General features: G+C 36.5%; 1 protein-coding gene across 2 annotated transcripts; it reads right to left on the reverse strand.

Annotated features, from left to right (window-relative positions):
* Positions 1-3: 3 nt before the first annotated feature.
* LOC101252204 (BAG-associated GRAM protein 1-like) lies at positions 4-27,987 on the reverse strand. 2 transcript variants are annotated; one of them, XM_004244709.5, is made up of 18 exons: positions 27,587-27,987; positions 13,595-13,645; positions 13,313-13,410; positions 12,446-12,521; positions 12,155-12,283; positions 11,988-12,034; positions 10,206-10,323; positions 9,985-10,101; positions 9,491-9,520; positions 9,276-9,375; positions 6,794-6,900; positions 4,762-4,905; positions 4,575-4,679; positions 1,923-2,069; positions 1,777-1,830; positions 1,552-1,615; positions 458-519; positions 4-357 (listed from the first exon to the last, which is right to left on the reverse strand). In XM_004244709.5, the coding sequence occupies exons 1-18, from the start codon at positions 27,764-27,766 to the stop codon at positions 247-249; spliced, it is 1,740 nt and encodes a 579-aa protein (XP_004244757.2). In that variant the 5' UTR covers positions 27,767-27,987; the 3' UTR covers positions 4-246. The 2 variants fall into 2 exon arrangements, with proteins under 2 accessions (XP_004244757.2, XP_019070903.1); XM_019215358.3 differs by lacking the exon at positions 13,313-13,410 and having other exon boundaries at positions 27,587-27,964.
* Between the last annotated feature and the right edge of the window lie 2 nt (positions 27,988-27,989).

Here is a 27,989-nt window from a genome sequence, read left to right on the forward strand (position 1 = left end):
CACTTTTAAATAAATAATATTTTTTTTATAATAATAGTAAGGAACAAACGTGCAATGCACGTTATCAGAAACTAGTTTACAAAAAAAAGCACCACTTGACCTCTGTTTGAGGAAAATAGGGTGCAGTTGCTATCCAACGATTACATGGACTTATGGTGGTACTATCTTACTTACAAACAAATAAAAACAGAATTATAACACACTTTCAAAGATTCCTGAAGCTAAATATAACCTAAATTAGACGTTCTATTGAGTAATGGAAGGCTCAGATGCAGCATTATGGATTTCATCACCTGAGAGTCCGGATTGAACAAATGAACGAGCCATCCCTGTCATTGTTGCAACCTCTTTCTTGTACTGCATAGGGATGGAAGAGAGTTCAGGGGGGGATATGACATAATCAGTTTCTTGTGAGTCAGCTTCGCTGCAGATATAGGTAAAAGCATGAAAATCTTACCTCGTCGACAGCTCCTGCCTTAATTTTAGACTGCATAATGCACCATTTCTTGAAATGCGTACCTGTTCGAATCTCAGAAGTTAGTTCTCGCCTTTACAACATAATAATTCATATCCTCATTCTTAATATGTTAGATGGTTGATACTTTGAATTCTAATCTTCCTGGTCACCCATATAAGATATACTTTACCACAGTTGCTCCTGTAACCATCATGTAACACAATTGACACCTATGAACTATACGTGGGCTGTATCATATGCTATAATTCATACAGATAGATACAACAACTCAGTGTAATCCCGCAAAGTAGAGATTCACACAAATAGACTTGAATAAGATGACAATGCAGATTCAGACCAATCAGCTTGGAGTAAAGAAATTTTCGAACTGCAGCTTCACTTGGGAAGCACAAGTGAAGGCTCAAACCATTGCAAGAGGCAAACAGATTCACACCTACTTAAAATCCCAGCATGATGGATGAAAAGGGTAGTAATCCTTCATAGCCCCCAGGGCTTTGGTCAAAGTGGTAAGAGCACAACACGTGATGTGTGGGCGCACATCATAGGTTCAGACCCTATGGCAGGAAGAATCTCGGGGTTTAAGTGGAGAAGAGTAGGGGGGCCGGGCTCATAATCAATCAAATTTCAAACACAGCCTTTGGCCCTGAGAGACTTTTCAGTAAGTAAAAAATGAAAGAGTAGTCCATAAGAGTCGACGAAAGAGTACTACAAGGTGACTAGTAAGGTAAGTGACAGAAAGTACAAAAAAAATGATAAGCTAAAAGCAGACATGCAACACAAGGATGATTAGAAAGATGAGCAGCCAAAAGATACTAAGAGGTTGATAAATGACACTGGTTGATTTTTCACAAAGGTAAAGTCATTCCTGGTGGTGCATTACAAAATGAACAATGTAGACAAATATTCCAGATCTTGCCTGGTCTATTTCTAGAAAACAATCTATTATAAAAGATTACCAAAAATAATCGGTAAACCAGCAACGAGAAATTCTTTAGAACGAGCAAAAGGTGACAAATGAATAGTAGATTAAACACTTCAAATTGAACGAGAAACCATAGCCCAGTGAAACTTACCAACTTTTATGTCTAAAATGCAGGACGAGTCAGAAGATGCCTCTAACAACCATCTACAGTGAACCTGATTCAATGACAAATCGCATTATAGATAAACAAGGGGCAAATCCTACAGCAGATAAGCAATGATACATAGCATGTGGGGTCATCTATAAGGACCACCATTGAATTGAAAGCACAAATACTGGAAAACGAATATGGGCTGATGAGCAAACCCAGCAATACCTCAAAGCATGATCCAAATGGGACATCATGGGCCTGTTGTACAGTCTCAAAAAACTAAAAGAAAGGAAATGGTAATTAATATAATACAAATTATTATAGCATAAAAGAAACCAGTAAACAAGGTGGCAAAAGAAATGATTAGATACCAGCATTTTCTTATCCGGTGACAAGATGGCGTGCTGGTACTCTGTCATTGCTGAATCTGGGGGACACATGGGACTGTTACATATGGTTCTGAATGTTATCTCTCTGACTTGGCCGTCATACTCATCAGCAGAATGCCATGGACCTATCTATAAAAATAAAGGCATTCAAAAGTTTAGCCATAGCTAAGGCCACGGGAGTGAAGCAATTTTTATTTTGGGGTCACTCTAGCTCTAGACAGGAACAACTGAACTTCCAAAGATGTGTTAAATTTTGTTAACCTAATTGCAGAAAAATAAATGTATGCCTGTGAGAACTACTTCATATTTCCTCTTCTTCTCGAAGTCTGAAATTTTTGTGCCCCAAAACTAATTTAGTTAAAAATCAGCAGAGGTCAATTGAATTTTACAAGACAAAAGGGAACAAAGAGGTCCAAGTCTACAAAGAACACATCAACTAAACATAAGCAGTTGTTTTCATCCTTCTGAAAGGTTACTTCTTTTTGTTCCATCAAGAAATAACTCATATTACACTTTCTTACTTCTTTATGGATTATTTAGCATCATCAAATTTTTCTTATTGTTTTCAGGGTTAAGGATAACCTTTATTAATTGAGGTAACATTTCTTCAGTATGTAGGAAGAAGTGAAAAAGGCTAAATTCAGTTCCTAAATTGTCCACTCATATTTAGGTGATTTAAAGCTAAGTTGCTTGGACTCTTCACTTTCGGTGCCTCACCCGTGTCAACACGATGTGGGTGTGGATGTGGGATCCGTACCCAATCTGGTCAATTAGTTTTGGATACTTTGACCAAATTTGAGAGAGAAATTCTAGACATATTCAATGATTTATAAAATAAAAACCAAAACTAAGGTGGAATTGAAGAAAATGAATATATAAAACTATTGTAAGATTCTCCACTTAATCAATATTTTCTTACGGATGGGCAATGGGGGTAGGGCAGCCTGGGGTGGGGCAGGGTAAAACCTAAATGGGGCGGGGCGCAGGGAAGGGTAAAACCTAAATGAGGCAGGGCGGGGTGATACACAGGTCTGCAATTATTTTTGAATTATGTAAGAAGAACAGAGCAAAGTAGATTATTACTCTGAACACCAATGAGTTTCACTAATCCACTTTATTTCACAATTGTATTGCTATTCTAAAGTCAGAGACTTCTCTATTACTCTTTTTTATATATATATATATATATATATATATATATATATATATATATATATATTTCAATTTGAGATTAAGTATTTCATATTTAATTTTCAATATCTTGATTATTTCAAAAGGTTTGAAGAATGCATGTATAAATGCACGTTCAAAAGGGAGTTTGAACTTGTATTCTAAATCAGAAAGAATATTGTACAGCAGGACTGAACATATTACAAATTAAAAAACAACAAGCAAAAATTGAAAAAGAGGGTAGGGCAGGGCTTAATAGAGTGGGGCAGGGCAGGGCATGGATTTTTTTAAAAAAAATTACTAAACGGGGTGGGGTAGGGCCAGTAAAAATCTAAACAGGTTATGGCTTGCCCTACCCCGCCTCGCCCAGTTGCCATCCCTAATTTCTCCTCAAGCTTTCCACATAATATCTCATAATTTAGGTTTTATAACTCTATTTTCAGGTATTTAAATTATATTTAGCCGAATCTGTTCACCCGTATCCATACATGGATCCGTATCCGCAAATCTTAAAATTTAGATCATAGAGGATCCGAACTCTAGATCCACACTTGTACCTGACATCTGCACCAGAGTCTAAAGCAACTTAGATTTAAAGTAGTTTAGTAACAGTAAAATATAAGCAATTTTTTCCCTGTTGATCATAGAAAAAATTTAGTGTAGGATCAGGGATCAGATACGGTGAGGCCAGTGATGTATCAAATTCATCAGACTTTCAGAACATAAAAGATTTATGAGCAAGTCATGCTTTTTTCAGATTGTGATAGGCAATTCTAGCTTTATGCGTTAATACCTCATCAACCTAAAGGGAATTTCCTAGAGCTTGAAGTATCATTTTCTTTCCATTCAATTCAGAAAAAAGCCTTCTCAACTCATCATCTTTTAAATCTCCTAAATTGCTCTCCCCTCAGTGCTACTTTCATGTTCCTAACAACCAGCAGCAACCCTTACTCCTCTTCAGCCCCTTCTGACAGGCCCGAGCATATACCCAGCAGTAAACTCCATGCAGATTTGGATATATACACACAACATATCATCACATTCAAGATATGGAGAAAATGTATTTCCACAAAGTTCACATTTTCTGCTTACTTTGTTTTCCAATAAATAGAAAGACTAATAAGAAATTGCACCAGAAACACTACAACCTGATAATCAACATCACAGGTTCTTCAAGGTAACTTGCATGCTTATTTCCTCTTGGAACTACAGCTGTTACCTACCTCTTTTACTTTTGACAGGGTATATGCCCTAAAAGATGCATTTCAATGAGTGAGAAATTATTTTGACATCCAACTATAGTTAAACATCCTGCTTCACCCACAAAAAAGTTTTTTTTTTTTTTTTTTGAAAATAAAGGAAAAGAAAACAAAAACTGTAGTACTTGAGCTCTGAAGTGCATAAAATGAGAAGCACAGTTCACAAAAACGTTCTAACTTTAAGAAACCAGGACATGGAACTTACGTTGAGATTAGAATCTTTGCGTGCTGTACGGTACTCGGTAGTGAAATTTGAACCATCAGACAATAGTATGTCAAAAAATTGTTGAGGTGTACATGGGAAGGTGTCCTGAAAATTTATAATAAAATCTTAAATCATGTATCAAGAGGTTCTGGTTGCTAAATGATAAGAGCTTAGGTTTCATACATACATTGTATATACCAGATAGGACTTCTTCTTTGATAAAAGGCTGAGATTTCCCAGTCATTGGCAAATTTTCTTCCTGGCTCATATCCATCTTTTTATTTCCTTTAACTGAGCTGCTATGTGCACGTAGTGCTGACTGTTCCCTCTCCTAAAAGAAAACCAAGATGGAAAATGTGTGGGCATGGGGGTCATGACCGAGAAGATAAACATAGGTATAGAATGGAAAATCTAGGGAAAACTGTCATGACCAAAGGATGCACTATAAATAATAACAAATTTCTTAAATTCTAAGCTTTATGAACAAATTTAGAACTGCTGAGATTAAGAACACATCTGCACATGATGTTGCTTCAACAAGCTCACAGATAAAATATTATTACACAACATCAGAAGTATGCAGCGACAACAACAAATTGTTATACCTCTTAGCAATATTTTGTAGCCTCCAAGATTAACAGAGCATTTCTTTGCTCTTCTGCTTGGCCAAAAAGTTGATAAGATGCTTATGAGAAATGAAATATGAGCATCATTCTTGAGTAATAAAAAATATTTAGGCAAACAATAATTAACATGTAACTTGGGACCTTCCTTACACAGTTACACAATGCAATCACATTGAAGAAACTCGTAAATGCTACTTCCAACATGTTTGCGTTGATTTACAACCAATCACTATTCCTTTCATTTTTGATAAAATACAAAAATAAGATAATAAATACATACATATTAACCAGTAACCGTTCCTTTTTAAACCTAATTTATCAAACCCTATTTGAAACCAAGTAATCGGGATGTTATCAACATGGCAAAGATCTATACTAGAAGAGTGAGTTCTAATGAAATAGAGATTATTGATATGAAGTTGCTGACTTGCCTCTGCCCTCAAAAGGCCCATGTCTCTGATCCCGATGATTAAGATTATTGTCTAGGATTATATTCTTACAATTGATCAACATGAAAGCATGAAAGCAATCACCCTTTTTTCCTTGGAACAAGGATCTATTTTACAAGCACATAAAGTAGGGTGCTTTATGTCATTCTTATGCACTACTGGGCAATTAAATCATCCATCACAAGTCAATACATGTACTCTACTCCTTTCCTTTTTCTATTTTCTTTCTCTATATTCTACACAGCATTCTCATGCTCGCAATATACATCGATATGCCTGAATATTTATCACTCTAAACGGCTTCCTATCACGGTATAGCTCTTCATGAGAGAACATCAATATGGTAATCAAAATCAAACAGCTATCCAAAGTCTTCTTCTTTCCTAGAGTGTAAATAGAGATATTAACTATACTCGCAGAAATCTTCCATCAATTAGAAGTGAGATAAGATGATAAATAGAAGAAAGACATAAATTTGATGTCTAGTATGCTAATGCATTAGAACTAGGTAGCTTACATGATACGTATCCTATATACTACATGACTCTTTTGGCATAGTTAACTTAAGTAGGAAATATTTCCAATGTGCAGCACAGTAACACAGGTGGGAAAGGATGCAATCACTTACTAGTTCACTGTCCTATTGCATCCAGATTATGGGTATGGTCTGGGGCATAAATTTGAGTGTAACATGAATTCTAGGGACTGCCGGAGAGGTGCTTCTAGGATATAAATTGGGAGAAAGAGAAGGAAATCAGAAAATCTCCTCCTGCACTCATGCAGCTAATATGCGAAAGAAAATAGGAGAGCGTTTGACGGATAGAGAACTTGTTTGTATAGATTATTGGAAATAACAAATTTTTACAACTTTGAAGCACTTAGTGATATTGTGTTGCTGTTGATGCTTTTTGTAGATACTTATCTCTTCCTTTTAGATTCTCTACATTTTGTATACTTGTATGTGGGATCCCCCCATCTCATTAATAAATTATAACTTCATCAACAAAAAAAAAAGAGGAAAAACACAGTGAAGCAGGCAATTTGATTTGTAGGATGTTCTAGAAGCAACATTCATTAAGAATGTATAACTGATTAATATCTCAAATAATTAGAAAAAAGGACTAATTAAAAGCAGAGAAAATACCTTTTTCTCTGCTTCTAGCATTTCATGGTAGTTCGTTGTTGAGCGTTGCAAGGCTCTAATTGCATGATTCCTATTCCAAAAAGACGCAAACATATATCGTACTCGCCCTGGAAGTTGAAAAATTATGTGATTAGACAATAAATATTAAGAATCAAGAATGTCAATATTAAATTCACCACTAACATGAGTTGAAATAAAGAACTTCTCGTCTTCACAATTTGTATCTCGTTTTAACTTGAAAGACTATTGATAGAGGAGTTAATTGTGTATGTTTTTTAGTTTGTTGTTAGCTTGAAGAACATGTGGTGCCAGCCAACAGGTAGATATTAGAGTTCTTTTTTATTTTTTGTTTTTCCCTAAAAGCTTTAAGTATTAGGTGGGAGAAAAAGAAAACTTCCTTTTTTTTTTTACAAAGATAACAGTTGTGTATAAATCTTCAGCATTAAAGGCTGGGAACCCAAATTACATCATGGAACTACATACAGTTGAGCATACACAACAAAACTAAACTAGATCCTACTTCATCTTTACAAAGAACCTATGATATCTATAATAGCTATAGGATCATCTACTTACTCAGAACAGCACCAGAAAAACGTGATAATACAGGTCATCTTAATCCTGTGTAAAGGACTATTAATGCTCTCATAACATTTCATATTTCTCTCCTGCCATATGGTTGGCCAAATCACTGCTGGGACAATTCTCCATCTGCTTTGGTCTGTACTGCCACTACCTTCATTTTTCTAGCTTTCTATAGCTTAACTTGCCGTTTGTGGAATGGTCCAACTTGTGCCCCTGAAGCTGGTAAACAAGTTCTAAAGTTGTCTAACCACCCTACTGTGAAGAAACAGAACAGATGGTTGATTGTCTCTGCTTGTTTCTCACAAACAAAACACTAGGACACAATCACTCTTCATGAGATTATCCTAAGTTAGTGCTGCCTCTTTTACTACCAACCAAGTAAACATTGCCACCTTATATGGAATTTTGACTTTCCAGATAAGCTTCCAAGGCTAAAATCTCAGTTGAGGCTCATTTGATTCAGATTCTTGTAGGCAGAGCTAACCGTAAAGATACCTTTGTTGTGATGAAACAACCTGAGAGTGTCTTCTCCCTCTTTCAATCCTCCAAAATGATCTAGGGTGCCATAAAATTCAGCTAGTCTATCACCTCGAAATTATCTTAATAAATAATGCTCTATCACTCATATAACGTGTAAAGAATTAAAATTAAATTTAAACCCACATACAATCGCATATACCCCATCCCTCCCCACCCCACATTAGTTTTAAAAAAAACCACTTCACCCGCCCCCCACAACCTTAAACCCACCCGCCCCGTCCCGCATAGCCTTAAACCAGCACCACCCCACCCTAACATCTGCCCCGCTCCATTGCCATCCCTAAAGTCACTTCCTTAGTTTCCAGTAGTCTATCTTCTCATACTTGGCCTGAATCACTCTAACCCAAAGGGCCTGCTCCTCTTCAGGAGATCTCCACAACCACTTCATCAAAAGGCTTTTGTTCTGTTTCTTCAAGTTTCTAATGCCTAACCGAACTTATTTCTTTGAAAGATTTCCAGTCTTTTATTTAACCAAATGAAATCCTTTGTACTCTTCTCTCAGTTCCACAAAAGAATCCTCCTTAATGCATATTTCCTTCACCTTAGGTGGGAGAGGAAAAACTAACATCAAATCTGTTGGCAAAGCATCTAAGACTGAATTGATCAGGGCCAATCTTCCACCTCTAGACAAATACTGTGCTTTCCATCTGAGTAATTTTGGGTTATATGGTAATTAAAATTTCATTTATTATTTTTGATAATTAAGGAACAATTTTATCATCGAGTGAGCAATGAATTAAAAAAAAAACCTATTTGGACAGTATAACCCAACTGCCATTCAGCATCGCCCAGACCCCACTTAGTGGGATTTCCTGGGTATGTTGTTTTCGTCGTTACATTCAGCATAGCACCTACCAAACAAAAATAATCCTACATCACACTATTCTCTACTCTATATAGGGTAGAAGTTCCGGTGATCCAGCCAAGACTGCTGCTTATAGCTCCTCTGGAATGAATGTCTTGGATTATCTGCTTCACGAGAGAATAAATGGACTGCTGCTTGTTGTTGTAAAATATCATTTTTCTTAAAATAAAAGTAGATACAATTTTGGGTCAGTCATCATTTTCTTTATAAAAGTAGATACTACACAAACGAAACTTGGAATGAACTTTAGACTCGCATTATCGTGCTAGGAGTCTACAAGAGTTATACAAGTCAACAGAGAATCTCCTCCTAACAAATCAGTCAATCATTCTACATCACAACCCAAAATCAGTCTGCACAGGGCTTCCCTCCTAACAAACCATAACTCAAAAGAACTGAAAAGCTCATTCATTATCCAACTTGCCGACTCATTTGAAGGAAGAAAAAACATATAAGATAATTGAAATTCACAAAATAGGTTGGTTTACTAACCATCAGGATTTCCTAAAGGTGGTACCCCATGACCGCCTGCACCTGTACGCAGAATTATTGTAATAGCAGGGTTAATGAATGCATGCTGGCTCCTCCTTATCTAAAAGCAAAATAACACTACCATCAATTTCCAAAATATTTCCAAGGCAACCTTCCCAAGCACCGTGACAACTTGGAAATGACAATCCTCGTAACAAGCACAGATAATATCATACCTCGTCAATATCTCCTAAAGGAATAACTACCTGTGAAAAGAAAAAAATAACTAGGTCAAATTAGCAGCCTAGAATACACAAGCTTCATCATTCTTGATATAGATTTACTATATCAAAATGGCTGGGGGGAAATACAGTCTTGACCAGTTAGATCGAGGGTCGGAAAGAAAAATATTAGGATATAAAACCAAGCACATATACTAGAGAAATAGAAAAGGGATGTCTTTAGCCAGAATCAGATTTTGTTTATCAATCAGAAAAAAATTCCAATAAATTTTGAATAACAACCTCCAAAGTTCAAAATATCAACCAGTGAGGTTGCAGTAGAAATATTTGTAACTAGCCTTCTGAATGGAAGTACTGCACCCAGGACAAGCTAATTAGCATTGGGGAAACAAACAAACATCACAAGTAAATGCTTGAAAAAATTCAAAGAGCAAATTCACAAGGTCCCAATTTCCAATTTAGGGCATAGAACTTAAGGTGGAACTGACCTTCATTTGCTTTGAGAATACATTTGAGTGGAAGCAAATATGCCACGAGGAGACATACATACGTCCATGATACAAAAATGACCTCTCAAGTGCACAAGAATAACTATGCTCAACAACCTGCAATTAATGGTTCCTTAAGTGATCAAGCTGAATAGTCTAGTTGTCCAACTTAGTATCCTTGCAAAACTAAGAGACCTCTATAAAACCAAATCAGCACTTGCCTCATCAGCAGGGAGATCAAAAATTGTTTGCAGCGGGCCAGGTTTCTGATGAACAACAGTAGGCCCTTCTTTATCCAAACCAATCCTTCTACGAGTATTAGCACAGCCATTCAACCCCCTAAGACACCAAGAAAGAACACGGAGAGGAAAGAACATTATCCACCAGTTCTCAGAAATATTATCTTTTGGTGAGATAGATACGACAGAACTATAACACTATCATCAGTTATTTTGCTGATGGATAAATAATCTTCCAGCAATCGAAAGAGTAATTTGTACTAAATAAGTCTCCTGCAACTCTCCGTTGAAAGCGAGAAATGTTCAAATTGAACATGAAAAGCATTATCTAATTATTGCAAAACAAAGAAACTAGATTACATCTCGTCATCCACTTGCCAACTAGTGAAATAAAGGATCAGCAAAATCATATATGCTCCCCCCCCCCTCTTCTTTGTGATAATTTGTTACTCTGTATTATTTATTTTTTAGTAACAACCTGTATGTTATCATTTTGTGTTATCACACCCAGATTTGGCTTTTCTAGGTTTGTAGTATCTGGCATCAAACCCTCAAATTCATCCGTGATTGCATGTACTTGTCCCAAATAAGTTGTCATACTTGATTCTTATTTCTTTAATTTTTCTCATTCGAGATATCACGTCATAAAAACGAGATGTGTCATAAGTATATAAAGCGCGAGCCTTTTCACAGACTTAATAGCATGTATGGAATGGATGGTACAAGGGCATTATCTCGGAACCAACAGGACATCACTAGAGACTATATAATTGAGCGTCAAACTTCTCCCCCGGTGCTTTGGTCTTTTCACTATCCAAGTACTCACTAGCCTTTTGGGTTAAGTGATATTGAACACCTTGACCTTTGCACCACAACTCAATCGTGGAAACCCATGATAAATAGTTTGAACTTCCCATTAATGATTCAGAAGTAATCTTAAGGCTTGAAGTTCTGATTTTCGTATTTTTTGAGCCAAATACATCAAATCAAGACATCTTGTGAAATGTTAGTAGCCCAATATCTGGAAAAAATCAAAGTCGCAACCGGATCTAGAAAAAAACAGTTTCAGTTGCCCGAAAATTAAATCTAACAACAGGAAAGAGGTCGACATCATTAAAGAAAAGTATATAAACAGAATTTTAGGCTTGACTAGAGTAATACTTTTTCTCAAGGCTAAAATATCATATGTTTGTTTTTTTTAATCCATGGTGGTTGTCCTCCACTGGCCTCTTTACCAGTTGGACAATAAGAATGCTTTTCTCCATATTGACCTTTAGGTGGGAGTTTATATGGAGCAACCACCTGGTTTTATGGCTCAGGGAGAGTCTAGCCTGGTGTGTTGATTGCAACGGTCACTTTATAATCTGAAATAGTCTCCTCAAACATTGCTTGGAAAGTTCAGCATAGTAATTCATGAGTTTGTCGGAACTCGTAATGAGGTTGATCACTATTAGGGGTGGAAATTGGGCGGGTTGGGTCAAATTTGGGTGGGTCATAATGGGGTTAAGACAACAATCGGGTCAAAACCCAACCCAAATTTGCTTGGGTCAAAACGGGTTAGGTAATGAGTTATATAACGAGTCAAGACTCAGCCTGATCCTATTTTTACTAAGTTAAATTGTTTTATTAGTTATTTTGAACTATTATAGTACCTAATAAAATTATCAGGTTAAGCATTTTAGTAAATAGCATTAGTCCCATGCAGAATGGTTGACATTCAAACAGGAAGAAATGTAAGGCCCCAAAAAGAAGATAACGCCCTACCTTGATGAATTGATATTGAGTTTTACTGTTCTAATATGAAGACAAACCTGGAAAAGAAACAGTCATGATTTAGTTTCACAAGGATAGAACTTTACGGCATCAAGCAAAACCATGATGCTTTATTCCAAAAGAAAAAGGGAAACAAGAATGAAATCATCAATATATACCTGCCCTGATGTGCTGTTCAATGTATGCCAAACAGCACCTGACTGACCTTCATTTTCAACAGGTACAATCACTGAACCAAGAACAGCACTTTTCCAAATTATGTCCCAATCATATATTGTCACATTTATCTGCCGAACAATCAAGCACAATAAAGAAAAGGACCAAGAACACCAAAATTCATGTAGCCACAAGTTAATCTAATAAATGACTTAGAGCACTACCTCCAAAGAGTATTACAGAAACACATATAGCACTTGTGCTTCATTTGACAAGTCTGTTGAATAGCTTACCTCTGCTGGCAGCTCATCAACAGAAAAGTTGAACTCCTCCCCCCACATAGGATTTCTTGAGCCAGGGATCATTGAACTGCAACAGGTACAAGAGTACACATTGTTAACCACATGCAACAATACATGCTGAATATATGCTTTTGTATAAGAACTTAACCATTCCTCATCACCCCAAGTGTACGCTTGCATATACACGCACACACACATATCTCAAGCCTAGTCAACATAACTGTCTCTCCTTCTCACCCCCACCCCCAGCTGGAGCCCTCTGCTTCTGATGATGAACTTAAAGACAAATCTTAGATTGTACCCATTGTTAACAAATCAACTGACTGAGAAGAGAACGTATGCTCTCAGCTGATCAGAGAAACTGTGGCTGACTTTCAACTGTTACTACAGAGTACATGAAGTAACACACCATCTTAAAACCAAACCAACCACCAATGTCAGATATTGTCCATTTTCTCAAAACATAAAGTTCAAAACAACTTTATCTCATTTTAACAATATTTTCATAGTCATCGTTTTATATATATATAAAAATAAAAAAAAAATAAAAAAAAAAAAAAAAAACTGGAAGATGAAGAAAACAGAAGAAGATCATCGCACCAGCAAGAAGCAAAACTAGCACTAACTTTCAAAAAAAGGGAAGGACTAAGATGTAACAAGGTTCTCAAGTTGATTTTCAAGTTAAAATAAATTCATAAATGCTTGTTTAAGTGAACTTAATAGCAACTGGAAGGACATTCAATGTACAAATATGTAATTGCACTAGAAAATCATCACACTTCCTCTTCAACGATGCAACATCTATTTATATGACTGGCCATTCAAGATAACAGGATAACAAAAATAGATGAGAGTCACCTAAATCTTTTTTGTGTACCACAAGTGATGATTGCATATGGATCTGATGTACCATTCAAATTAGCAGCAATTAGATTTTTAGCAGCTAACAGTTCAACCTGGAATATAGGAGAAACACTAGTCAAGTATGAATTCCTAAAATACCTATTACATGCATTAAAAATCCCAACACATGTCAATACAATGAATTACATTGGTAAGTCATAGCAATGGAGTACAATACACCACAATTAGAGATAAGAATGATAGCATATTGCATGAGCACCAAGTTCAGAAATATACCTTGATTATGTATGCAGAATTAGTTGGAGGGTCTCCTTTTAACTGGCCTACCTACAAAATAAGTGCACAACTACATGTCAAAATAACTCGATGTAACTGAATAACAGAATGGAAACAAAAGCGCCCCCCCCACCCCAAAAAAAAAAAAGGGGGGTCAACAACCTAAACAAATGACTATCTAATCTTATATAGAAAACCCATCAAGGTTTATAATTCTCAAAGTCAAATCAAAGGAATTTCTTTTCTAGAAACTTCCTTCAAGTCAGAGATTCCTGTTAACCAGGCCTCCTGATAAACATTCTAAAGTAAACATAACATACATTAATGTTAAATTCTGTATCCAAGAGATGAGTGGCATATTACTGCTAATTTTGACAATATCTTTTCCTTAAAAAAGTTCTTCAGTTCCAAATTGAATTTCTTATTTTAACTTGGCACATGTATTACACAAGGAAATCACAGATTGTTATTATGTTGAGCAAGTGAACATATGGACACCACTGATTACTTTCTGGTTTTTGTGGATTAGAAAGGTAAGCCATTCACGACTGTTCACCACTACGGTGGAATATATTACGAAGACCTTCTCATGTTGTTTAACTTATTTACTCTCTAAGTAGTCAACATCAGCCTTATTTAACTTAGCCTAATCCAATTATCTTTTCGAATGTTTTTGACTTGTACTTTTCCCATCAGTTCTTTTTTTTTTTTTAAACTTTCTGACTTCACATGTTTACCCTGGAGTTCTAAATTTAAAATTTCTGTTATATTTTATTTTTTATAAAGTCATCTCTGTTTAAAGATAATTCAATCATTTTCAACGTTAAACTGAATAAATTAGGCCAACCTAGGTAATATGTTATTTGCAGATGACATTGTTTTGATCGAGGAGACTCCCGTCAAAGTCAACGATGGACTGGAGGCGTGGAGACAGACTTTGGAGTCTAAAAGGTTCAGGCTGAGAAGGACCAAGAAAGAGTATATGGAGTGTAAATTTAGTAATTAGATGCTTGAGACAGACGTAAAAGTGAGACTTGATACTCAAGTTATCCAGAAGAGTGAAGATTTAATTATTTGAGGTCTAAGATCCAAGGACATGGGTTGATCCATAATGATGTCACACACTGTAATGGTACAGCTAAGATGAAGTGGAGGCTTGCATCTGGTGTCTTGGGTGACATGAAAATACCACAAAAACTTAAAGGTAAGTTTTATAGAGTGGTGGTTAGACCGGCTTTGTTGTATGGGATGGAGCGCTAGCCAGTCAAAACTCCTATGTTCAAAAGATGCGAGTGGCAGAAATGAGGATGTTGAGATGGATGTGTGGGCATACTAGGAGCGACAAAATTAGAAATCAGTATATCCGGGACAAAGTGGGAGTGGCTGCTATGGTGGACAAGATGAGGGAAGGGAGATTGAGATGGTTTGGACATGTGAAGAGATGTAGGATACCCTAGTAAGGAGGTGCGAGAGGCTGGAGATAGTAGGGTCAATGAGAGGCAGAGGCAGGTTGAAGAAGTATTAGGGAGAGGCGATTAGGTAGGATACGGTGCATCTTCAACATTTCGAGGACATGACGTAGATAGGAGGCTATGGAGGTCACATACTAGGGTAGAAAGTAAGTAGGTAGTGGAGGGTTGGGCTTAGGCTTGGTGTTTTGTCCTTGTACTAATCGTTTTATTGCAGTTCTTGCTTTTGATATCTATCATCATCGGTAAACATTGCACTGCTTCCTTTGTCAGTTGCTATGTTTTTGTTGGGTTTGCTTCTCTTGCGCGGACCAGTGTGCGCTTCTTTATCTTGAGGCGGGGCGATCTGAAAAAAGCTCTCGCTTCAGATGAAGAAGCGAGAAGCGACCCTAAGGCAAAAGCGCAATAACTAAGCTCTCCTCACAACTCTTCTTTCACGACTCTTTCCCTTCTTTCTCTCCTCACGACTCTTCTTTCACGATACTTCTTTCCCTTCTTTCTCTCCTCACGATCGCGACTGAGGATGCCTCTCTCTTCAACCTCGACGACGACTGCAGGAAACTTTTTGTTCATCTCTTTTTTAGCCAATGTTTATTAGTTCATCTCTATGAGTTTTTTTTTCTCCTGAAATATACAATCTTCGCCTGTGCTTCATCTCTTCATCTCTTTGAGTTTCGACTGCTCTAGTTTTTTCTTCTTCTTCTCTTCTTCTCTTCTTCTCTTCATCTCTGCTGCAATCTACTCTGTTTCTAATTACTGACTGCTGCCTCCTGTGTTTTTTTTTTCAATTCTTTTGCTTTTTTTTTCATTTTTATTTTGTGATCAGTGTGTATGCTAGCAACCTTTTTTTATTATTTTTTGAAACTTCCTTTTTGTTTGTAGTATTTAGTGAACTTGTACTTTCTCATTCAAGATGTCACAAAAGAGGGATCCGGCTTGGGCATGTGGAACTCCTATGGGTAGTAACACAAAAGTCAAATGTATCTTTTGTGATGTGACATGCAATGGCAGAATCTTTAGTCACAAAAGGCATCTCATGGGTGGCTATAGAGATGTAAAAGTATGTCCGAAAGTCCCGAATAAAGTGAGGGAAGAGATCAAAGAATATATGTTGAAGAAAAATGAGTTTAAAACTCAAATAAACCATAAAGCATCCATGGTTAATCTTGTTGATAATGATGAAATGGATGATGATGAATTTGAAGTGAATATGACAATGCCAATGGGGCCTCCCTCAAAGCAACAAAGGATGCCTTCAAGTAGTGGGAGTGGGTCTTCCATCAATAGCACCGTCAAGAGTCCTTTGAATCTCTATTTCTCGCAAAAATCAAACGAAAAGAGAAAAGGTGAACCTTTTGACTTGGAATCTTCTAGAAAGATTTTGAGGGGTTGTGTTGTATCTGCTTTTGCTAGGTGGATGTATGATGCAGGACTTCCTTTCAATTGTGTTAACTACACAGATAGTTTTGGTGAATTCATTGAGACAGTCGGCCAATATGACCCCGGAATGAAGCCTCCCACCTATCATGAGGTAAGAGTTCCTTTTCTAAAAAAGGAGGTGGAGAGGACAAACAATATAGTAGAAGAACATAAGGTTCAATGGAAAACGTATGGTTGTTCCATTATGATGGATAAATGGACAGCAAGGAATGGAAAAATGGTCATTAATGTTTTGGTGAACTCTCCAAGAGGGAGTGTATTTCTTGAATCTTATGATGCTAGTAACTCTTCTACCGACTCTAATAAGATGTTTAATTTGTTTGAGAAGACTATCATGAAGGTAGGGCAGGAAAATGTGGTACAAGTTGTGACTGATAATGCAAGTGTGAACAAAAAAGCAGGTAACATGTTGAGGGGAGTGTTCCCACATATTTTCTGGACTCCTTGTGTTGCTCACTGTATCAACTTGATGTTTGGTGATATTTTCAAGCAAGCCCCGTATTCTACAGGTGAACTTGAGTCTTGATATTTAATTTGCTTTTTTAAACTTCATGTTAGATTTCTTTACATTTTAACTGTCATTTTTTTGACAACTTTTGGCAAGGCTGTTAAGATACATGCTTATATCAATCAAAGGGCATTGTTGTTGAATATGATGAGGAGATATACAAAGCAAAGAAATTTGGTAAAACCCGCCAAGACAAAATTCGCAACAGCTTTTTTGACTTTGTATAGTTTTTATAAGCAAAAGAAAAATTTGAGAAATTTGTTTATGTCAACTGAATGGAATGAGAGTATTTATTCAAAGGAACCTCTTGGTAAAGAAGTTGCGAGACATATCACTAGTCCATTTTTGTGGAATGACGTTGTTCAAGCACTCAGAGTTGGTGGTCCTTTAATTCATGTACTTCGTATGGTAGATGGGCAGAAAAAACCACCAATGAGTTACATTTATGAAGTCATGGATAGGGCCAAAGAAAGTATTGAAAAGGCATTCAATTATGATACAAGGAAATATCAAAGTGTTTTTGAAATCATTGATGCAAGGTGGACAGATCAACTTCATCAACCTTTGCATGCAGCGGGACACATTTTGAACCCAGGGCTCTATTATAAAAATAATGACATGAAGACTTCAGTTGAAGAAGTGTGGCAGGGATATCATAAATGTGTTGAGAGGATGATCCCATATAAAACTTTGCAAGACAAAATAGGGGAGGAGCTTGGTGTGTACATGAAAGCGGATGGCCTACTTGGAATTGAATCAGCCATTAGAGCTAGAACCTTGAGGTCACCAGGTGAGAATTTCATCTTTTAATTGTTTACAACTTCAACTTTTAAGTTATTACACATCTTTTAAAATAACTCTTCTACAGTTGAATGGTGGATGCAATATGGTCATAATGTCCCAAACTTGCAACAATTTGCTATAAGAGTACAAAATTTAACTTGTAGCACATCCTGTTGTGAGAGAACTTGGAGCGTGTATGAACATGTGAGAAACTACATTACATTAATATATTATTACTAATTTAATTGATATCTTAATCATCCCAACTCCTCCTATTAATTACTTTCTACTATGCGCAGATTCATAGTAAAAAGAGAAATAGGCTGGAGTTGACACGCCTCAATGATCTAGTGTTCATCAAATATAATAGAACATTGGCGCGTCGTTACAAGACTCGTAATACCATTAATCCAATTTTGTTGGATAGTATTGATGAGGCAAATGAACGGTTAACTGGAGCACCACAAGATCACCAAGATGAAGAAGTGTACGAAGGAGAAAGTCTCACTTATGGTGATGTTTTTGTGGCAAGTGGTGTTGAGGAGAATATTTATAGTTTTAGGGGGAGTACACTAAGGGGCAAGGAAAGAGAAGTTGGAGGTTCTATTTCAAGTCGAAACCTTGTTGATGAGCCTTCTAATGATGAAGAAGATGATGGCCAAGTAGAACCCTTGGTTATGGCACTTGAAGAGTTTGAGGATCTTGTTGAAGAATAGGAGTTTGAATCTTTGTGATTTAATTATGTTTTTGATTTTTGCTTTATATGTTATGACTTATGAGTATTATTGAGTATGTAATTTCTTTCAATCTAAGACTATATTACCTCTATTTAGTTATTTAATATTTTTTTATTTTTATACTAAATGTCGCTTTTTAAAAAAAAGTGCACGCTTCGCTTCACGCTTCTCGCTTCTGTGAAGAAAGCCCTCGTCGCTTTTTTCCGCTTCTCGCTTCCCAAAACACTGGAGCTGACGGTCTCGCGGAAACAATCTCTCTACCTCCGCGAGATAAAGGTAAGGTATGTGTATATTTTATCCTCCCCAGACTCCACTTGGGTGTGGTGTTGTTGTTGCTTAGCCGAGTTCTTGTATTAACTAACTCTTAAGAGAAATGTTCAAACATATTAATCAGCTGCGCATTTTAGAACTCCAAAAACTGCTGCCAAGTACTTTAAATCTTACTAGTTAGTTTTTTCACAATAACCAAGTGTATACTCCTTATTTCAAATTGAGGGTTTCATTTCAAGTTGGATTCTTCAAAGTAATGTCAACTTTCTTGAAATGGAACATTCACCTTATACATATACCATCAGAAAATAAAATTTGACCCCACATTTTACATTTCCCAAAATCAAAAGAAATCAAAATATAGCTAAGTACAACATGGGTCCACTAGCTTAAGCTAACATATATTTAAGTTCAAAGACAATAAGCGCACTAACAATAGTGCTTGGCCTAAAGAGTTCTCTGAAGACGGTTGAAAAGAACAAAAGACATCTCTTTGCGAATAAAACAAATTTCTTTTCCCAAAAGAATTTATTTTTTACTGAATAATACAAACCACCCTTTTGTTTTGAGTAATCCTTAACCAAACCAAACTTATTCCAGTTAGCCAACAATTACTTTAATTTTTTTTTTATAGTTTTTTGGTTTTTCTTTGACTTTACATGTTCTCTTCTTTGTTATTATGCTTCAAATCCTAACCATGGCTCCTTTCATGCACATTATTCGTGATACTACAGAAAAGCTTATATGGTGAAACTGAAATTAATAATATGTGGAGAGTCTGATGCAGAAACATCTAATCAGACATGTTGTGCAAACACATTCCAATAAAAGACCATCCCAAGTGCAACCACCATACCAATTTTCATCTTTAAAAAATTTGGAGTCCCTAATGGACACACTGATCAGAGAAAAATAAAAACAACCTTGCAATAACACCCTAACATTTGAAGCAAATAAAATAACCTTACACATCCAATCAATCAACAATGCCCTCATTCCCAAATTATTCACAATGAAATTAATTTGATTAACCAACTTATTACATGAAGAAAAAAGAAAGGGACCTTTTTTTCCCTTCATGGAAGAATAACACTGAATTAACTATATTATTACTGTATAGATGTGCATCCTCATCAGTTCATTGACACCGTTGCCTTTGATTTAGTTTACTATTTTGCCAAAACATTCAGCTGCTAATAGGGAAGGCAATGCTATCATTATTTTTGTTTCAGCAAAAAAAAAAAAAATAGGTTATTTGTGGTAGGCTACAACATAAACCTCGTAGATCAAGAGCAAGTATGAGCAACTGAACACATGGGTAACTAAAGAGGTCAACACCCCTATGGTATTAGCCTCCGGAAATCCATTAGAATATTCTGGCAGTTCCTCAGTAATCAATCAACTGTCAAAGTTTGAAATGGTAGAAAAACAAGTTTTTGGATTGATAAATGGGTGGGTACTCTGACCTTAAAAGATCTCTTTCCTGACATCTTTGTTTTGGCTCAACACCATTAGAAAACTGTTGCTGAAATGTGGTCACCACAAGGATGGAATCGAATGACTGGGAAATTCCCAGAATGATTGAACTTTTCAAACTACTGAGAGTTTCCAAGGAATCCAACCAGGTGAAGACTATTTATGGTGCCATGGGCACAACAAAGGAAGATACAGGGTGAAGGATATAAGCAAACAAGTCCTATGGAGAATCAAGACTTCAAATGGCCTTGGAAGCAAATTTGGAGAGTCAAAGTGCCACAATAAAGTGGCATGCTTCACCTGGCTGCTAGCTGATGAAGCAGTTTTGAAATTGGACAATGTGGCAAAGAGAGGTATATATCTATGCAACAGATGCTCCTTATGTTGTAAGGATACAGAGACAGTAAAACACCTCTTTCTACACTGCAATTTCACTGTTCAACTGTGGCAGATTTTCCTTAATCTCAGAGGTATTTCCTGGAGTATGACTAGTAAGATTGCTGAGACTCTTTTCAGTTGGGAGGAGGCTGGAGTTGGGCTATAAACAGAGAAAGATGGAGGATAATACCTGCTTGTATATGGTGGACTATATGGAGAGAGAGAAATGATAGATGTTTTGAAAATAGGGACAACAACCTTCAGGAAGTCAAGCTTAAATGTATTTTGTTGTTCTTTTTTTGGTGTACAAATGTCTACTCCAATGAGACTGAGTCAATCATAGATGGTTTAAGGTCCTATTAAAAACAATAGTTAATTAGTAATTAGTCAAGTAGTTGGCTGGTTCAGCATACTAGTTAGTTAGGAATATAAATTAGTTGTAACAGATTGTAGTGGCTAGAGTCATATAGATGTGCAAATGTATGAAGTGATGTATATATATATGAGTATAATGATCGGATGTAACTAACTCAATACAAATTACATTTCACTTTACATTGTTTGTTTTCCTTTTCCTCTCAATACGTGAATCTAGAATCTCCATTGAAGGAGTTAACATGGTATCAGAGCAAGGAAGTGAATCAACAACAATGGCGGTCAACCTCGTTATTCCTTACACACATCCTCTCTATTTGCATCCATCGGATACTCCAGGATCTGTTATTTGTCCTGTTAAGTTGACAAGATCAGAAAATTATGGATTATGGCGGAGATCCATGCGAATTGCTTTGCAAGCGAAGAGGAAGTTAGGTTTTGTGATGGGAATTTGTAAGAAAGAAAGTTTCGAGACTAAGTATCATGATCAATGGGATACCTGTAATGCAATTGTTCTCTCATGGCTTATGAACACTGTATCTCCCAATCTCTTAAGTGGCATCGTGTATGCGTCACTAGTTAGGGAAAATCTGAAGGAACGATTAGATAAGGTTAATTGTGTAAGAATTTACCAGCTACATCGAGAGATTGCTACGATTGCACAGCGGATCGATAATGTTTCGGTTTATTTTACGAAATTGAAGGAACTGTGGGAAGATATGATGCAATGGTGATATTTCCGAGTTGTGAGTGTTCAAAGTCAAAGGATTATGTTGAGCATTTGCATCAACAACGACTAATTCAATTTCTTGGAGGCTTAAATGAATCACACTCGCAGGCTAGGAGGCAAATTCTCATGAAAACTTCTGAAACAACTCTCAATCAGGCGTATGCCATGATTGTTGAAGTAGAGAGTCAAAGGTTTGATGTGGATCGTAATTCTCTGGGATTGAAAGTTGTAGCTGAAGGAAATGATATCACAGCTCTTTAGACTGCTAAGCATCCACCAAAGCTTCGATACAAATCTCCAAATGCCTTTAATGATCATTGCAACACAAAAGGCCATATGAAGAATAATTGTTTTCAGCTTATAGGATATCCACCTTGGTATAAAGGGAAGAAGAAAGATGGATCTAATGTGCAGCACAATGTAGCACATGTGTTTAATCCTGAGTATGGTGGTCGTAATGCAGGGCCTTCTTATGGAAATTTATCCTTTTCTCATAACCATAATCCTGCAGGTGAAATTCACAGGTCTGTTGGAGGAAATGGTCACACAGGAGTTGGAGCACACACTCATGGTCATGTTGGATTACATGGATCTCATAATTGTTCAGGATCTAATATCACTGCCGACATTTGTGCTCATGGATGTGGATCTACAGGATCATATAGTCATGGAGGTGGTGGTATTAACATGGCTTTCACAGGCAATCAACTTAATCACTCTAATTCATATGGCTCTCCTTCACCTAATACTGCAGCTATTGTTAACTGCTCAGTAATACATAATCCATCTAGTAATAGATGGATAGTTGACACAGGTGCAACAAATCATATGACATCTACCCAGATCTGCTTTGTGAGACTCAACTTCTACCTTCAACCGAGTTCAATAAAGTTCATTTGCCTAATGGTCAACAAATACCTATTGTTTTTAGTGGGAAATCTAGATTGACACAGGGAGATATATCTCATGTTTTATACATTCCAGATTTTAAATACAACTTGTTATCAGTTTCTAAACTGACTAGAGAACTGCATTGTTGTATGGTATTTTATCCTGATCATTGCATATTGCAGGACCTTCACACTGGGAAGGTGAAGGGGACTGGTAGCATGGAAAATGGTTTATACTACTGGTCACACAGTGTTTCTTCTACTGTTGCTTCTACTATTTCTCCCTCAGCTGCTTTAAGCACAATGGATACTGTTGATTTGTGGCAAACACAACTAGGACATATTCCTCACAAGGTTCTTCAGCAAATGCAAATACCACATATCTCTAATTCTTCAAAATTGTCACCTTGCACAGTATGTCCTTTGGCTAAGCAAACTAGGTTGCCTTTTCCTCAAAGTTCTACTAGATCCAATAATGTGTTTGATTTGATTCATGCTGATGTTTGGGGTCCATATAAATTTCCTACTTATGATGGAAATAGATATTTTCTACTTTGGTAGATGATTGTAGTAGAATGGTATGGATCTTCCTTCTCAAATTGATTCATTATATTGAAAGACTTTCTTCAGCTAATACAAAGGGAGTTTGGTGGTTATATCAAAATATTCCGAAGTGATAATGGTACAAAAAATTTTAACTCTCATTGTAGTGATTTGTTTAGAACAACAGGTATTGTTCATCAAAGCTCTTGTGTTTACACACCCCAACAGAATGGGGTAGTGGAGAGGAGACACAGACAGGTTCTAGAGGTTGCCAGGGCTATTAGATTTCAAGCAATTTGCCTATCAGATTTTGGGGTCTATGTGTTCAAAATGCTGCTTATTTGATCAAATATAATACCATCTACTGCATTATCAGGAAGATCTTTTGCTGTGTTTTTTGGAAGAGAACCCTCTTTACATCATCTTAGAGTTGTAGGCTGCTTATGCTTTGCTGTCAATCACCATACCAATGGTGATAAATTTGACACAAGATCTATTGAGTCAGTGTTTATGGGTTATTCTACCACACAAAAGGGATACAAACTATATAATTTGTCCACCAAATCCTTCTTCATTAGTAGAGATGTCATGTTTAGAGAAGATCAATATCCATTCCAACATATTCAGGCTGAGTTTTGGGACTCTTCTTCCATTGAGAATTCTGATATGTTTGTTTATGATGATCCTCCCAATATTCCCTTGCCTGAAGTATCTGTTATCTCTCCTAATCCAACTTCTTCATCTCCTGATCCAGATTCTTCATCACCTACTCAAATCTCACAATCATCTGAATCTCCTTCTACTTATATTGAACATGATCTTAGAAAGTTAACTAGATCCTCTAAGCCTCCTGGATGGCTACATGGTTTTGTCCATACTGCTTTCTCACAACCCTGCACATTCACCTACTTGTTCTACTGCTCATCCTTTATCCACATATATGTCTTATGCCTCCATATCCCCATCCTATTTTCAATCATTGTGCAATTTCTCTGCTATACAAGAACCCACTTCTGATGATGAGGCTGTGCAGAATTCACATTGGCTTCAAGCCATGGAACTAGAATTAAAGGCTTTACATGATAATCATACTTGGGACTTGGTAACATTTCCCCTCGGGATGAAGGCTATTGGGTGTAAGTGGGTTTACAAGGTCAAGTTTAATGCTCAAGGTGAGGTAGAGAGGTATAAAGCTCGACTAGTAGCTAAAGGGTACACACAACAAGAAGGTTTGGATTATCAAGAGACATTTTCTCCTGTCGTCAAGATAGTGACAGTGAAAGTTGTACTTTCTTTGGCTGCTATGCATGGTTGGTTTTTGCATCAAATGGATGCCTTTAATGCTTTTCTTCAGGGTGATTTAGTTGAGGAGGTGTACATGGTTCCTCCACCTGGTCTGCTACGACAGGGGGAGTTATCCACAGTCTGTAAACTAAAAAAATCACTCTATGGTCTAAAGCAGGCTTCTCGGCAGTGGTATTTGAAGCTTAGTGAGGCATTTATAGGTTCTGGTTTCATCCAGAGTCACCATGATTACTCCTTGTTTACCAAACATTCTGGTTCTGATTTGGTTCTTATCTTAGTTTGTGGATGATCTTTTGATCATTTGTTCTTGTTTTCAGTTGATTCAGGCCACCAAACTTATGTTACAGAATCATTTTAAGATCAAAGACTAGTGGGAGATGAGATACTTCCTTGGTCTTGAAATTGCAAGGAACAAAGATGGTATTATGGTGAGTCAAAGGAAATTTGCTTTGGATCTCATCTCAAATTTTGGTCTTGCAGGGACCAAACCAATTAGCACACCTTTGGAAGTCAATCAAAAATTCACTAGTCAAAATTTTGACATGAATTGTGAAGTTGGGGATACACATGAAGATGTGGTTCTTAGTGATCCTACAGGTTATCAGAAACTAGTTGGTAAGCTACTAGACCTCACCATGACAAGGCCAAACAGTAGTTATGCAGTACATAATCTTTCAATTAAGAAGTCACATATGGAGGGTGCATTAAGAATACACCAGGTCTGGGAATTATGCTGACATCAAAGATCTCTAAACAACTTTCAATTTATTGTGATGCTGATTGTGCTACATGTCCTATGACAAGAAGATCTGTTAGTGGCTTTGTGGTGAAAATTGGAGATTCGTTAATTTTGTGGAAGTCGAAGAAACAGAATATTGTATCAAGAAGTTCTGCTGAAGCAGAGTATAGAAGCATGACTAATGTTGTATCAGAAATTGTGTGGTTAATAGGCTTGTAAAAGAGTTGAAGATAAAGCTGGAGTTACCAGTTAGACTGTTTTGTGATAGCAAAGCAGCACTTCAAATTGCTGCTAATCCTATATATCATGAAAGAACTAAACATATAGAGATTGATTGCCATTTTATTCGAGAAAAAAATACAAGAAAGGCTTATTCAGACAGATCAGGTGCCTTCGAGAATGTAGTTAGCTGACATATTAACAAAGAGTTTAGGGAGGACTCAACATGATTTTCTATTATCCAAGCTGGGTGTATACAATTTATTTGCACCATACACCTTGAGGGGGAGTATTAAAGACAATAGTTAGTTAGTAATTAGTCAAGTAGTTGGCTGATTCAGCATAATAGTTAGTTAGGAATATATATTAGTTATAACAAATTGTAGTGGCTAGTGTCATATAGATGTGCAAATGTATGAAGTGATGTATATTATATATATGAGTTTAATGATCAGATGTAACTAACTCAATACAAATTACATTTCACTTTACATTGTTTGTTTTCCTTTTCCTCTCAATACGTAAATTAGAATCTCCATTGAAGGAGTTAACAGGTCCATCTAGTTCATGGCTTGGCATTGGAAGGACTTTAGTCTTTTTCTTGTTTTTGTAAAGATGGTTTTTCAGTACTACCTAAGTACTGACTGAAATACAATGTTACTAGTGTCAAAAAAAAAAAAATAGGTTATTTGTGGTAGGCTACAACATAAACCTCATAGATCAAAAATTACATATTTTTTCACACATCATTTATCATTATATTCCATGTCGACATAATGCCACAGCATATTGTTAGGTTTCTGAAATATTTAGGCGTATGGCTCCTGATTATATACTACAACTACAACTCTACTACTACTACTATGACTCAATCATAAACAAAACTTCTCATAAGACACGTCATTTCACACATTTTGGCATTTAGTAGGAGTCTGAGTGACCACTAACCACACCCTGGTCTAACCCTTCCAAGCAGCAATGTTTTTCTGAAACTTCCCTTCCAAGGCAGCAATTCCGACTAGAATATATACAAATAAAACATTTAAAGAAGCCGGTCAACCATAAATGCAACTGTGTTTCGTGATTCTTGGCATATTTTTCATTACCAAGACACTCAGTAAGCAATGGCTCTTTATTAAGAAAGAAAAGAAACAAACAAACAAAAACCAAAGTGAATTTGCCCTTCTTCTCTTATAATATATACTATCACTACTACTAGTACTATGCCTGAATCATAAGCCATTTAAACCAGACTTATCATAAAACATGCCATATTTCACACATCTTGGTATTTAGTAGGAGACTGAGTGATCACCAACCATAATTCACTAGCCTAACCCCTACGAGGCAGCAATTTTGTCTAGAATATAACAAATATTATATTTGAAGAAGTTAGTCAAGTAGTACTGCAATTGTATTTCCTGATTCTTGGCATCTTTTCATTACTACACTACTCAAGAAAGCAATGGCTCTAAAGTAGGAAACAAACAAAAACTGAAGCGAGTTCGGCCTTATCCTACCTAAGATAATACATATGGAGGCAAAGTTCTGCATTTTCAAAAGAGCAACTTAATTAGAAATACTTTATTTTACTTCTAAAACCAGCAACATTCCAAAGGAAAATCTTCCCGATTCAGTAATCAGTATTACTAGGATATCAATACAGCATGATTCTTCACCTTTTTTATATCATTGCTGTCACGCAATAACTAGTCACTTTCAATAACTTCAAAAGAGTTTCATGTAACTAACTGATACGTAAACCATTACAGTAATCCCACAAAAAACATCACATTCAATTAAATAACTTGTAAAATGCCCCCTAAAAAACAAAGCAAAATGCTTCTAAATTAGCCCCAAAATCCCATCATCAATGCGCAATTTTTTTTAATAACCAATAAATTCGCCAACAGTCCAATACTCCATTCCACTTAAATAGTAGGTTTCTGTTTGCTAAGGATTCGAACCCGTAACATCCCTCTAAGCCACACCATCACTATTACCCGTGAATAGATCAAATCCATTAACAACAAGCGGTTACAAAAATTTCTCTTCATACACATTTCTTCAACAATTTCATAAGCAAAAACGGTAATTCACAATACCCAAAAACACAGAAATTCACAATACCTTGTCTTTATCATCGACGACACCAGAATCATCATCGACGGCAACACGACCACCAGCGTTAGCATCGCCGCCGGCTGCAAAGAACCAGTAAGAAATGATGACGAATGCCGTGGCAGCAACGGTGACTTTCACCTCCCACCATGACGGCACCAGTACTTCCAACGCCGTCTCTACAATCATCTGTGAGAAAAATATCAAAAAAAAAATGTGCAAATATATAGTTGAAAATGCTGGATCAAACCAAAATATTCAAGATTTTTAAGCACACAAACATTCCTGTAGTATATATATAATTATGTATATACACACAGTATATGTGTGAGAGAGAAGGGTCAATGCCAATTGTCAACGATGATGATGAAGAAGAACAAATAGAAGAATTCTAAATTAGCCATTGTTGAAA

Source organism: Solanum lycopersicum, chromosome 8, assembly GCF_036512215.1.
Source record: "Solanum lycopersicum chromosome 8, SLM_r2.1".
NCBI classification, from domain to species: domain Eukaryota; kingdom Viridiplantae; phylum Streptophyta; class Magnoliopsida; order Solanales; family Solanaceae; genus Solanum; species Solanum lycopersicum.